The 13554-nt window shown below is 36.8% G+C and overlaps 1 protein-coding gene across 6 annotated transcripts in view; it reads right to left on the bottom strand.

The window, feature by feature from the left end:
- The window catches only part of cep112 (centrosomal protein 112), a 177916-nt gene that overhangs the window by 139402 nt on the left and 24960 nt on the right, over positions 1–13554 (bottom strand). For all 6 annotated transcript variants that reach the window (XM_052552539.1, XM_052552544.1, XM_052552541.1 and 3 more), the window contains 2 exons: positions 7340–7427; positions 6356–6433 (listed from right to left, as the gene is read on the bottom strand). In XM_052552539.1, coding sequence (XP_052408499.1) covers positions 6356–6433; positions 7340–7427 — 166 coding nt within the window. The remainder of the gene's footprint in view (positions 1–6355; positions 6434–7339; positions 7428–13554) is intronic.

Below are 13554 nucleotides of genomic sequence, written 5' to 3'. Positions count from 1 at the left end.
AATAAATAGCTATATATTTTTATAATTAAATAAATAACAAATTACGACGACAAAAATAAAACTGAATCAGTTTGAAGCTTTGTCTGATGGGGACATTTTTTTTGCTTTTAAAGTTTTTTCGTATAGATGTTTCTGAAAACTTGAGGCTTTCTTCTTCATAAAAGGAGTTGGACATCATCACACAAATGTCTGCGTATGGACCAGTTAAATTAAGACTAAAATTCGCCTGCAGAGAATAAGGATGTCACAACATTTTTTAACAGATTTTTTAGTTTTTGATTTGCGTAGAATGCAAATTTTGTAGAACTTGAGAAATAGATAAAGATAAAATAAAATACAGGAAATGGAAAAAAAATCAAATACAGAAAATACAAAGTGCGCTTCAACAAATAAAATAATTTCTTTAAAAATCGTTTTTCTTAGGGTTTCAAGGACTTTAAATACTCTAAAGGACTCATTTTCTAAACAAAATAAATAAAGGACAAAAATAAATGTATATTCTGCTTAGTAGGCCTTATAACTTCAGAGATTTCCATCCGGCCCCCAGAATAATACTGAATTCAGGAATAGCCTTGTAAGAGGAAAACGTTTAGGGCTGGTCCAATACCATTTTTTTAAGCTTCGAAGCTTCGGTAGTAATGGACATTGACTATTCGAAGCTTCGGAGAGAGGGGCTGTACATATTGTTCTCTCTAATAAAGGCAGGAATCTGTGTCTGTATGTCCGTTTGTATTTTTATTATTTCGAGAACCGTTCATCCAATCGACTTCACGAGGGAGTGCAGTGTCGCATTTGGTGCAATATAGAAGGACAGGCGAGACAGACAGGACACATTCAGAATTAATTAACCTTTAGTAAACTACAGTCCGAACAGCGCGAGCGGGAAGCGGCGCACCTCACGCGGGCAGGGCTTATGCTCCAAGAAACGGACACTGCACTAGTGATATAAAACGCACACACACAGGTCTGTAAAATTAAGCAATACTTTTAAGGTAGTCTAATATTTTTCTGACTAACAAATTGGCACAGTAAGGGTAGATTTAAATAAGGAAAAACTAAATTTAAATAAAGAAAAAACTAAATTTAAATAAAGAAAAAAATAAAGAAAAAACTAAATTTAAATAAAGAAAAAAAGAAAGAAAGAAAAACTAAATTTAAATAAAGAAAAAAATTCAATAAAGAAAAAACGAAATTTAAATAAAGAAAAAAAGAAAGAAAGAAAAACTAAATTTAAATAAAGAAAAAAATTCAATAAAGAAAAAACGAAATTTAAATAAAGAAAAAAATTCAATAAAGAAAAAACGAAATTTAAATAAAGAAAAAAATAAAGAAAAAACGAAATTTAAATAAAGAAAAACGAGATTAATTTAGATTCATAATAACGGGTAAAAATGCTAATACATTTTGTTTCTATATTTCCACAATGTCAAAGCAACAAAACACAAGCTCAGACATGCACTTCGGTCCATACAAACTCCGCTGTTCTGTGCTCTAGCCAGAACACACTCCCATTGCTGGAACACGCGTCGGTTCTATTTCTAGCATGCGTGCGTTTTCCGCGTGGCTCGAGCGCGACTGAGACGCATGTGTCAGTGTGCAAACTCCAACCTGTTAAATATGGGAGCCGAAATAAAAACGGACACGCCACGCAGCTGAGACGGTCACACAGCCAGTGTGTCGCCGGCCTTATTCAAGGGGGAATGAGAACCGTTTCGCGGGGGATCCCAGGTGTGCAAAAAAAAACAATATTCGAATGGCAAATTTTCAAATCGAATACCAACCCACCGAACGAATATTCGGGTCTGTTCCATATTTATTTATTTTTAAATCTAACGGGGGAAAAAAGCAAATGAGGCACACAGGTACAGCATTTCTAACATAGGCACTATGAATACGTACGTATCAGTCCATTCTTCATTAAAACTACGGTTCTGTGAATCAACTTTTCGCTTAAGACTCTTTGAGAGTGCCATTTTTTCATTTAAATATATTCAGAAGGCCTTTCTTCTAGTGTTCTCCACAAACTACGATCTGCATGTGACCGTGATGGACAGCTTGACAGCATCAAAAATATGAAGCCTAAAATTTCGCTATCTTCCCCTGGTGGCTTGCTGCAGTACAGGTAATATGTAAAAAATAACAAATTTGGAATTAGAATTAGTATATCAAATAATAACATATTAGGATACTATATTACGAGTTTCTGGCCCTAACAGTGTCTGCAGAGAAAAATTCTGGCCCTTTGACAAATATAGTTGATGACCCCTGGTCTAAGTACTGTGTCCTTTCATTCGCTTGTGCATTTGCTATCATTCGCAAAAGAAGGGCCAGCTCGGCTCTCAGACCGTGGTACTGGTGGTCGTGGCCGGAGTATCCAAGTCTGCTGATTGACGAGGCTGGGGTGGTCTAATCCATTTTCGTAAATCCATTTTTTTTTTTTAGATTTTTTAATTAGCTTCTAACAACTGTCTATAATATTGACGGACAAACTGTTCTTCAACATGAAATGGATTTTGCGCGCGCGCTGCAAATCAAATGTAACAAGTTTACTCGGCGAGACGGCGACCAATAAGCATTCACCAAGACGAAGCCTAGTAACGTGCTATGAACAACCAAAATGATGCATTTTCTCATTCTTTTTATTTAATTTAAGTTACAGTTTGAACATTTAATATTAAAATAATAACTAAAAGGGATATTATTATTTTTTGGCCAAGCCATGGCCTGTAGGAGGGGCATCAATTACCGCTAGGGGGGGCACGGCCCTCGAATGCCCCACCATAGCGCCGGCGCTGATGCCCATCCCTAGTAACTAAGGAGGGCAGGGCTTACCGATAGGTCAATTGCCCAATGTAACGTATATATAATACAATTGGCAAAAAACACGCAAAACATGTGGAAACTGTATAAATTCGGATTTCTACTGAATAAGAGCCCACATTTATTTGTATAGAGAAGGGTAGTTTTAGTTTTGCTTTAAATAATTTGACATTTATAATACATTTTATTTAAAATAAATAATTAATTTGCTTTTTACTTTATACATTGTTCATTCTGGTTCAGTTCTGAAACTTTTAAATTCAAAGGTTCTTTGTGGAGTGAGGGAAACTAAATTACTGTACATGTCTATAATGTTGAGAATAATTATAAATGTCATGTCTTATTCACCGTATTTTAAATTATTTCTGAAAGTAATAATGAAGTAAAATGACTTAAACAACAATGTGACTTATCTCTCAATGCAATTTTGACTTGGTGCCACTTATTTTCTGGAAAATACTGTATCTGGCATACTTGACTCAGACTGTAAGTGAGAAGGTGCAATACAAAATAGCACTGACTTCAGTGAAAACTCCATAATAAAGCCTAATTTACATGCATGCACTGAAAATTATGATAGTAACTTAATTTAAATGCACATGGCAGCTCACTATAACAGCAAACTGTCTGATATTGTTGGATCTGAATAATGATTAAAAACTGCATAATAAAGTGGAAAAACTGTTCACTGCTTCATCAGGTTCATAAACAGGAAGAACATTTATCCAGTGGTGTCAAAAGTACTGGCATTCATTACTCAAGTAGAAGTATAGATACTAGGGTTTAAAAAGACTTTTGTAGAAGTTGAAGTATCAACTCAAGCTTTTTACTCAAGTAAAAGTGTAAAAGTACTGGTTTAAAAAACTACTTAAAGTATAAAAGTAAAAGTAATGTAAGGGGAAAAAAATGCCATTAAGAACAAAAGCTTAGGCCGTGGCACAGGGGCCTATTGTGTACTACCCCACCTCCTCAAAAAACATTTTTCTAAAGGCCATAGGCCATAATGACTATAATGTTATATTAAAATGTTCATGTTGAAAAATTTGGGATGCACTAGGCTTCCTGTTTCAGCCGCATATATAAAAATACAAAAATGGTGTGCACATCCCAAACATCCAATTAGGACACAGGTGCAAGACAACTAAATGATATAGACAAATAAAGAAGTGAAGTCTGAACACTGAAAACTACTGCTCCAGAGGAATTTAATCAAGCAACGTTTCGACCTTCAGGTCTTCCTCAGCCGCATATATGCCCATTTAAAATGAACGCACTTTAGTACAATGCAAATACATTAAAGGACTAGAGATATGATGACTAGTTGCCAATAAGTATTGTTATGGTGCAAAAAGTCAAACTTCAGAGGCTTGTCATCAATAACTTTTAATGGAATGTTTATGTACATCCAAGATTAGCTGCAGGAATCTGCGAGGGCGATGGACAAGAACATTGGTGCAGGCTTAGTAACAATTACACTTGTATGGTTGTCTATTTACAGTAAACATTATAGTGCTGTCAAAATGAATGATTAATCCAAGTGATTAATCAAAAACTAAAACTGAAAAAGAAATCATAATCCTGATACTTTCTTGATTGACAGCTTCTTGTATTTGGTACATACGTCTGCTATGTCCAGTGTTGGGGGGGTAACGAGTTACAAAGTTGGTATAGCCTACTTATCACAACTTTGTCAATCGCATCGTCAATCGAAAACGCTAAATTATTCAAACGTCTCGCTACCAAACTACCTACAGTAGCTTAATTTGTGGAGGACGAAGAAAAAGCACTCATTTGGTAAATGAGTCAGTGAGAAATAATAACTTTTAAGTAGGGTCCAGTGCCTTTTCAATACTTTTAAAACGGTACCGGCTCCTAAACGGTGCCTGAACCGATACTTTAAAAAAAAGAACCACAAAAAAACTATGGATAACTTTAAAGAACATTACAAATATTTTAAATAAATCCATAGCTTGTTGTGCAAGTTGTGCTTCCCTTAATCTAAGCCTAATAAATGTATTTCACAATCTGGGTCATTATTTAATACAAAACCACACATAATGTTTCTACTGTATCTCTGTCACTCACTCTGATATTTAGTTAAGATGAGTGCTGTCTGTCACTGTCTTAAATCAGTTCTGTGAATTACTGTATGGTCATTCTTTATAAAGTAGCAACAATGTCGTTTTTAAAATACAGTACTGTGCAAAAGTCTTATGGAAAAATGAGTATTTTCTCCCCAAAAAGGGTTTTAAGCCAGTTATTTATATCTTTTGCTGTAGTGTGTCAGTTGGAAATATCAGTTTGCCATTAATTTTAATAATAATCTAGTGCGATTTTGAATGCACAAGCAGTCTGACAACGGCAAAATTAATGTTTGGAAATGTAAACTGATATTTTATACTGACACACTACAGCAAAATATATAAATAACTGTCCGAACACCATTCTTTTAGGTGAAAATACTAAAGTGTCTAAGACTTTTGCACAGTAGTGTATGTATAAAGTACGTATGATTAAATTAAGTATATTTAAGTAAGTGTAATTAAAGTATGTGTTCGTTCATATGTGTTAAGGGCTAGATTTTCGCTGGAGGAAACGGCTGTGGTGTGATGAGCGAAAACTTTACAGATGAGAAACCGACTGCTACCTCGTGACCTTTTGTAAACTGTATTTATGACAAAGAACTGCACAGATATGGATATTCTAACAATCTATCGATAAACACACACCTTGTGTCCTCTGTTTGTTTAAGTGCGCATGCGCTGCTCCGTTCGCGGTCTGCGCCTCTGCGGATTGAAGAGCGCGCTGAAAGACGGGAGGAGACGGTCTGACGCTGGTTTCATGTGAAATTTAAGCGGACTGACTCTGAGGCGATCGGATACCGTTTCCATACCCAACCCTACTTTTAAGAAATATATTTTTTGATAAACGAACCCAAAACTGTCTATGTCCTGGCTGGACTGTGATGTGATTTGTGTCACATGCAGGTGCGATGGATCGCGTACAGACCAATAGGGTGTCGGAATGGTATATGTTTATACTTCTCATCCAACCACAATCAAATTCACTCCATCCGGATGGCGCGATTTATCTGGATAGGTTTTTTTTTTATTTATTTATTTTTTTTTATTAATGATGACAAGCCGGAATGTAAACAAGCCGAAATGAAACAGCAGTAACGAAGCTATTTTTAAAATGTAAGGAATAGAAAGTACAGATACTTGCCTGAAAATGTAAGGAGTAGAAGTAAAAAGTCGGCTGAAAAATAATCACTCAAGTAAAGTATAGATACCCCAAATTTCTACTTAAGTACAGTAACAAAGTATTTGTACTTCGTTACTTGACACCTCTGCATTTATCATATTGTGTTCTCATTATTAAAATGATCATTCAAGGTCTCTATGACAGTCCAGATCAATGAAATGTGAACAGTCATACCAACGAACAGTCAGATATGAAAATACATGTTGAAGTGAAACAGATTTTTTTAACGAATGGGAGGAATATACATAAAAACAAAAACATTCAACTTTACCCCCAGGTTCCAGCTGTTGAAGCGAGCCTCAAAGTCACTATCATCAGAGGAGATGGGCGGCCTCCTGTGTGCCTCCGCCTGGAGGAGAAACAGACAGTGAGCAACAAAGAAATGACAAACCATGTCCAGGGATGGAGAGCGCTCTGGGAATTAAATGTGTTGAACTTAAGAGACTGTAAAGTCTGCTAGACATGGGCAGAGATTAAGAAACCTCAATCTACAACTGCTCAACTTATATATACTTTATAAATACATTCTACATTAAGTAACATTTATAAGATAATGTGACTTTTGGAACAACTTTGACACCTCTGTGTATCTAATTTGTATGCACAGTAATGAACAGATTTGGACCATAAACATCAAATCACAAGATACTGAAGATATCAAACATTTGTTGTGAGCTATGAAATATATTGTAGAATCAGACATGTGCAACTGTGTTAAAAAAAAAAAAAAAAAAATATATAGAAGAGAGAGAGAGAGAGAGAGAGAGAGAGAGAGAGAGAGAGAGAGAGAGAGAGAGAGAGAGAGAGAGAGAGAGAGAGAGAGAGAGAGAGACTGATCAAGTAACAGAGATGGCTGTAGATACGGTCATACTCCCCTCGTGGCACACCAGATGTTTGACATTTCCACATTATTTCTGCTTTCTCCTTCACATGCAGTAAATTCCTGCAGAGCGTCACATGACATACTCTTTGTTTTCAGGCGCTGGTCTTTTGTCAGAAGAATCCAGCTCTTTAAGAGCTCTATATAATTTGAATGTTTCCAGGGAACTTAATAGGACTGTGGGAAGTGGATAGTTCACAAAGAGCAAATAACTCACATTAAAGGAAGGTGTCTGAACCCATATCAGATAAAAACTACGACACATGGGAGCATTCCTGGTTACAGCCCAAAGCTATAAGAACTTGTGCAGACATTGTGTTAAGGTTGCAATGTTGGAATCTGGAAGTTGATTTCATGACAGTTTTAAGTTCTTACCATCTTGACATCATCCTTGGTATCGCGTTTGATGGGACTTGAGGACAGGGGTCTGGTTGGTGACTTACTACTGAACAAATTCCTCTTCCTGTGGAAAAGAAATAACTTTTAGCTCCCTTAGACTAGATCATACAAGTACCTACATGAATGTTTCAAAATCCACATGCATAATCTAGATGCATCATTCTTTTCTTTGATGCCTTGGTCTCCATTAGGACATTCACAGGCATGCAGATATAGCATTTGGACCAATCAGACACACAATTGTTCATTAGATTTAAATAATCAATTGTTCAATAGATTAACAAATAATCACAGACCCCTCACCCAATAACCATACTGGGTACCGAGATGTCTGTGAATAACCCCAGGCCATTGGTTGCTATGGCATGTCGTGAGTTCTCCCTCTCACTTTCACCCATAGGAAAAACATAATGCCCATAAAAATTTACTTTTTACTAATTCATTAATAGATAATTTAAATTTTTAATTTTAATGTTTTTTTTTTTTTTTTTTTTTTTTTTTAAATGAACGCATATATCCTTCAGGTCATTTTGTATATTAATACTGTTCTTGTATATTGTATTTTGTATTATATACTGTTTTATGCATGCTTATGATAGAACCACTCATTCATGTAACCTTACCTATACCATGTTTGGTCTCTATGAATTTGTCTTCGGATGATCTAATTGAGAGTGTATATTAAATGTTCAAATCAAATTACATATTTTAAATACCATGCTCTAAGACAAAGTCACCATTTGCTTTTTGACCTCCGAGAGGTATGAGCGCCACAGAAATTAGATTTTTGACTTAGATTATTGACTGCCTCAAAGTCAAGCTTTTTTTTATGGCAGATTTCCACTGCATGGTATGGCTCGGTACAAATAACTTTTGGGGGGTTTTCCAATGGGTACAGTACCTGTTACTTATTTTAGTACTACCTCAGTTGAGGTTCCAAGTGAACTGTACTGTTACCAAAACCTGAAGTGTAAACTCTGCTGATCACAGGTTGGCCGGAAAGAATCATCACTACCTAGACTGAACTAGAACACAGCTAGCGAAGGATCGAACTCAACTCTTTTGAACGCGCGCAACTTTTTTTTTAACAACCAAAAGGTTACGTTGTGTGTTGCGGAAGTACAGAAGTTCCTCTCATTGATAGCAGAGGAGCGGATCCAGCGAAAGCTTGATGGGGCGTCACGGAATTAAAAAAAGCTTTTTTAGGATTCGTGGCAGTAGGCGCTGCAACTATAATGACATGTGAGTAGTTGACATCAATTTAATTCTGCTAAGTTTCTGTTACTACTATGGGAAGCTAAAACTAATTTGCTACACAAGTAAGCAAAAAAAGCTTATTTTCTACACAAATAATGGAAATAATTGCATCATCTTTAACACATCTAAAACACACATGGTTCATGGTTTCTAGTCCTTGTAAGTTCCCAGCAGACTCACACACTCATGCCAGTTGGGGGCATATATTATGCAGGATATCGTTTCCAGTTCACTGATATTTGTGATTTCTTTCTTTGCCCAGATAATTCCAGTTTGATCAGCTACGCTGAGGCCACCAACGACAACTTCAAAGGCTGAAACTCGTCTGACTAGATGTCGGTGATTTCGACAGCCATGACACGTTTGTTTCATGGGCAAATTAAGAACGTGTTCTCGAGCTAATTATGAATGCTTAACGCAAATCTCAACTAATTAAACTAATCCCCCGTTAGTCAAATGATGAAGAGAGGGAGGATGTGATGACTATATGAAAGTCTTGACAAGTGTTTGGAGACACATAAACCCTCTTTTTTCTATTTTCTTTTTTCTGTGGTTTCGTTTGGACTTACTATTAAGCTCTAGCCTAAAAGACACATCAGAAAGCTGTTTTAAAAGCACTGCAGTGTTTTTATTTTGCTGTCAATCACACAGCTAAATGTACAGCCTACAATTATTTATATGCTTATAGCAATGATGCTTGCATTTAGATATTTATGATATGAAATATATTCACATGTGGACAAGAAAGAGCATACTTTTAAGTGTGCAATAAAACAATACAGCAGTACTTACACACTAATGTGTCAAAATCTTGAAGTGTGCAGATTGCATTTGCGTATAAGCATTACCATACCAATTGGCAACCTTAAATTTCATTATTATTTTTCAGCACATTTCTACTCACACAAAGCTTACAGAAATAAGAACAAAAGCCCCAGGCAAAATCTGAACTTAACTGAATTATTAGGCAATTCACACTTCCATCCCATTAATGTATATGACTGTACGTAATGTCAGTCAAGAAAACAAGTAACACTTTAGTATAGGAAACAATTCTCACTATTAACTAGTTGCTTATTAGCATGCCTATTACTAATATTTTGGCTGTTTATTACTTACAAAAGCACATACTATATTATGCAAGACCCACATCCTTAATTCTACCAAATACATTTAACAACTACTAACTATTTATAAACAGCAAATTAGAAGCCTATTGAGGCAAAAGTCACAATGGTTTGTTAAACACAAAAAAAGTGTAACCAAATAAAAAAGAAAGAAAACATAATAAAATAAAAATTAAAGATAAGAAAAATAATAATAATAAAAAAAACCTCTGTTCACAAATCACCAATATAAACCGAATTGGCCAGAAGGCACTGGATTGAACTGACAATAAGAGGAATTGCTAAACTGCAATTTAAAGGAATTTAACACAGGTAATGGCATTCAGAGAAAATAAATGTTTGTAAACAAGTATGACTAAATATGTATGACAAAAGTATGACAAAATTTTGGATCTGTTGCATCACATCACTGGCATTGCTTGCAGCTGAAGCTGAAAAATTATCCAGATCCTCCAGTAAAATTTGAATTCCAAGGGCTAAATTAGGTTATTGGGTTTACTTCAACTTACAAACATGAAAAACAATCCATTGCAACATTGTTAAAGTAGCCCAATTCTGCGGGAAAACCATGAACCTGGCAACATTGGATTGGGAACCTCGCCTGCTTTGAATGGTCAAGGCCCACTCAAGAGGCCAAATGACTGACAGTTAAAGCAACCAATCATGTTTCGTTTTGTGCCGAGTAGTGTTCAGGGCAGAGGTCTCCAACACATTGGTCACAAGCTACCAGTAGCTTGCCAAGACTAACATTATATTCAGTCAGAGTGAGTCAGGTGTCCCACCCCCTCCGATGCAAATTAATGACTTGTTTTTACATGTCGGTTGTGATATAATTTGAATTATTTTGATTACTGATGTTATTTTAATTGAAAAAAAAAAAATATGGTGAGAGTATCACACAGGTGCAACACAAAGTAAGTTGGGCGGCATAGCATCTTTGTTTCCAGGCGGAACTTTAAAGAATGCGACACACACATCTCCCAGAAATTCTCTAGAAAACAGCCAATCTGACGTCAACTTAAAAACTCCTAAAGTGCTTCCAATTTTGTGTGCCACATTCCTCAAACGTTCAACTACAATCTGTGGGCGTGACATCTTAAGGCATTAGCCAATCAGATTGCCTTGTGTAAATACCCCAGCACAGGTGTTAACTTATCTCGTTCATGCAAAACCAGAAAAGCAATGTGATTGGCTGTTGTGACTATGACGGTGGCGTCAGCATCAAGCTTTGCGTCAGCTCCCTCCGCTAACTGTCGATTTCAATGCCCTATGTGAATGTACCATAAACTAATTTTAGAAATCAGTTGAAAAATTGGTTAGTGGAATGATGCCTTAAGGAAATCTGACATACTATCTTCAACATACTGCAATTGCAAAAATCCGGCATCCTAGTCTTACATTTTATAGAGAACAAATGTAAACTAGGGTGCAAACATTGGCATGAGCTGTAGTGCAGCATGCCAACCAGATGGGGGCTAAAAAGAAACAATTTATATACACACACACACATATATATATATATACACACACATATTATATATATATATATATATATATATATATATATATATATATATATATATATATATAGCTATATTTGACCAAGAAGGAGAATGATGGGGTGAGCTGGACTGCAGAGTGAAGGCAAAAGGGCCAAAAGTGCTAAGCATCTCTCGGGGAACTCCTTCAAGACTGTTGGAAGACCATTTCAGGTGACTACCTCTTGAAGCTCATCAAGAGAAGGCCAAGAGTGTGCAAAGCAGTAATCAAAGCAAAAGGTGGCTACTTTGAAGAACCTAGAATATGACATATTGTCAGTTGTTTCACACTTTTTTGTTATGTATATAATTCCATATATAATTCCACATGTGTTAATTCATAGTTTTGATGCATTCAGTGTGAATCTACAATTTTCATATGTATATATATTAGGGGTGTAACGATACGCGTATTCGTATTGAACCGTTCGGTACGACGCTTTCGGTTCGGTACGCGGTACGCATTATGTATACCGAACGGTTCGTTGGAGTAATTAATTATATTTGAAAAAAAAAAAAAAGAGAGAGAGAGAAATATAATGATATGCGTTCAACAAGGTAGCCCAATAACCCAAACAACGTAACAGGCAACGCCCCTGACACTCCCGAAGAAGAAAAAAACACCATCTTATATGTTTATGTTAGGCTACTCAGCAGGCGCTCGCTCACTCAGTACGCGCTGAAGGCTCGTTGCAAAATAGCCAATGCGTTTAACAGACTAGAAATGAGAAGATCCTCCAATAACCAACAGGTCTGGTGTTTGGGTGCACTTTGGATTCCCTTAAAGCTATAATGGTGATGGCAAGAGAGTGGTGGATAAAAAAAACAACGGTATGTCGCATCTGCAACATGACAGGGTACACCAGCGGGAATAAAAAAAAAAAAAAAAAACACCAGCGGGAATATCTGGGATATATGCGTCAGTATTATCTGGGAAAAGACGAAAAAAAGGAGAAACATGCACGCAGCAAACTATCCCTGCAGCATTTAGAAACTATAGCTTACAGGGAATCCAACCCAAACACCAGACCTGTTGGTTATTTTAGGATCTTATATTTCTGGTCTGTTAAAGGCATTCGACATTTTGCAACGAGCCTTCAGCGCGTGCTGAGTGAGCGAGCGCCTTAGGGGCCGTTCACATATCGTGCCTAAAAACGCATGGAAAACGCTAAGCGCGTCTTTCTCCTCCTTTCCAAAGCGCTTGGGCAGAAGCGCTCATGAGGCGTCTGTCTTTGCTAAGCAACAATGACGTGCTCTCTCCATGAGACGCGGAAATTTCAGCGAAGGATAAATGGATTTGCAGCTCTAAAAATCGCTTGCAGTAGCTCTGCTACTAAATTTATTTCAAAATTGCAATCCATATACAACTATGATCAGCTGATCCTTCATCTTGGCTGAGCTCTCAACGTTGTTACGGGAAAGGATGAAGCTGATTGGTTAGTTCTTGTCACATGACCCGCGGTGCGCTTGCGGCATTCTGAAAAGTTGAGATGTTTTTACATTTTGCTGTATCTAAAACGTATCGAACCGAACCGAACCGAACCGTGACATCAGTGTATCGTATCGAACCGAACCGTGAATTTTGTGAACCGTTACACCCCTAATATATATACATATGAAAATTGTAGAGCTATATATTAGGGGTGTAACGATACGCGTATTCGTATTGAACCGTTCGGTACGACGCTTTCGGTTCGGTACGCGGTACGCATTATGTATACCGAACGGTTCGTTGGAGTAATTAATTATATTTGAAAAAAAAAAAAAAAAGAGAGAGAGAGAAATATAATGATATGCGTTCAACAAGGTAGCCCAATAACCCAAACAACGTAACAGGCAACGCCCCTGACACTCCCGAAGAAGAAAAAAACACCATCTTATATGTTTATGTTAGGCTACTCAGCAGGCGCTCGCTCACTCAGTACGCGCTGAAGGCTCGTTGCAAAATGGCCAATGCGTTTAACAGACTAGAAAAAGAAGATCCTCCAGTAACCAACAGGTCTGGTGTTTGGGTGCACTTTGGATTCCCTTTAAGCTATAATGGTGATGGCAAGAGAGTGGTGGATAAAAAAAAACAACGGTATGTCGCATCTGCAACATGACAGGGTACACCAGCGGGAATAAAAAAAAAAAAAAAAAAAAACACCAGCGGGAATATCTGGGATATATGCGTCAGTACTATCTGGGAAAAGACGAAAAAAAGGAGAAACATGCACGCAGCAAACTATCCCTGCAGCATTTAGAAACTATAGCTTACAGGGAATCCAAC

Source organism: Carassius gibelio, chromosome B3 (assembly GCF_023724105.1).
Source record: "Carassius gibelio isolate Cgi1373 ecotype wild population from Czech Republic chromosome B3, carGib1.2-hapl.c, whole genome shotgun sequence".
In the NCBI taxonomy this organism is placed as follows: domain Eukaryota; kingdom Metazoa; phylum Chordata; class Actinopteri; order Cypriniformes; family Cyprinidae; genus Carassius; species Carassius gibelio.
This window is presented reverse-complemented; position numbering and strand designations above follow the sequence as displayed.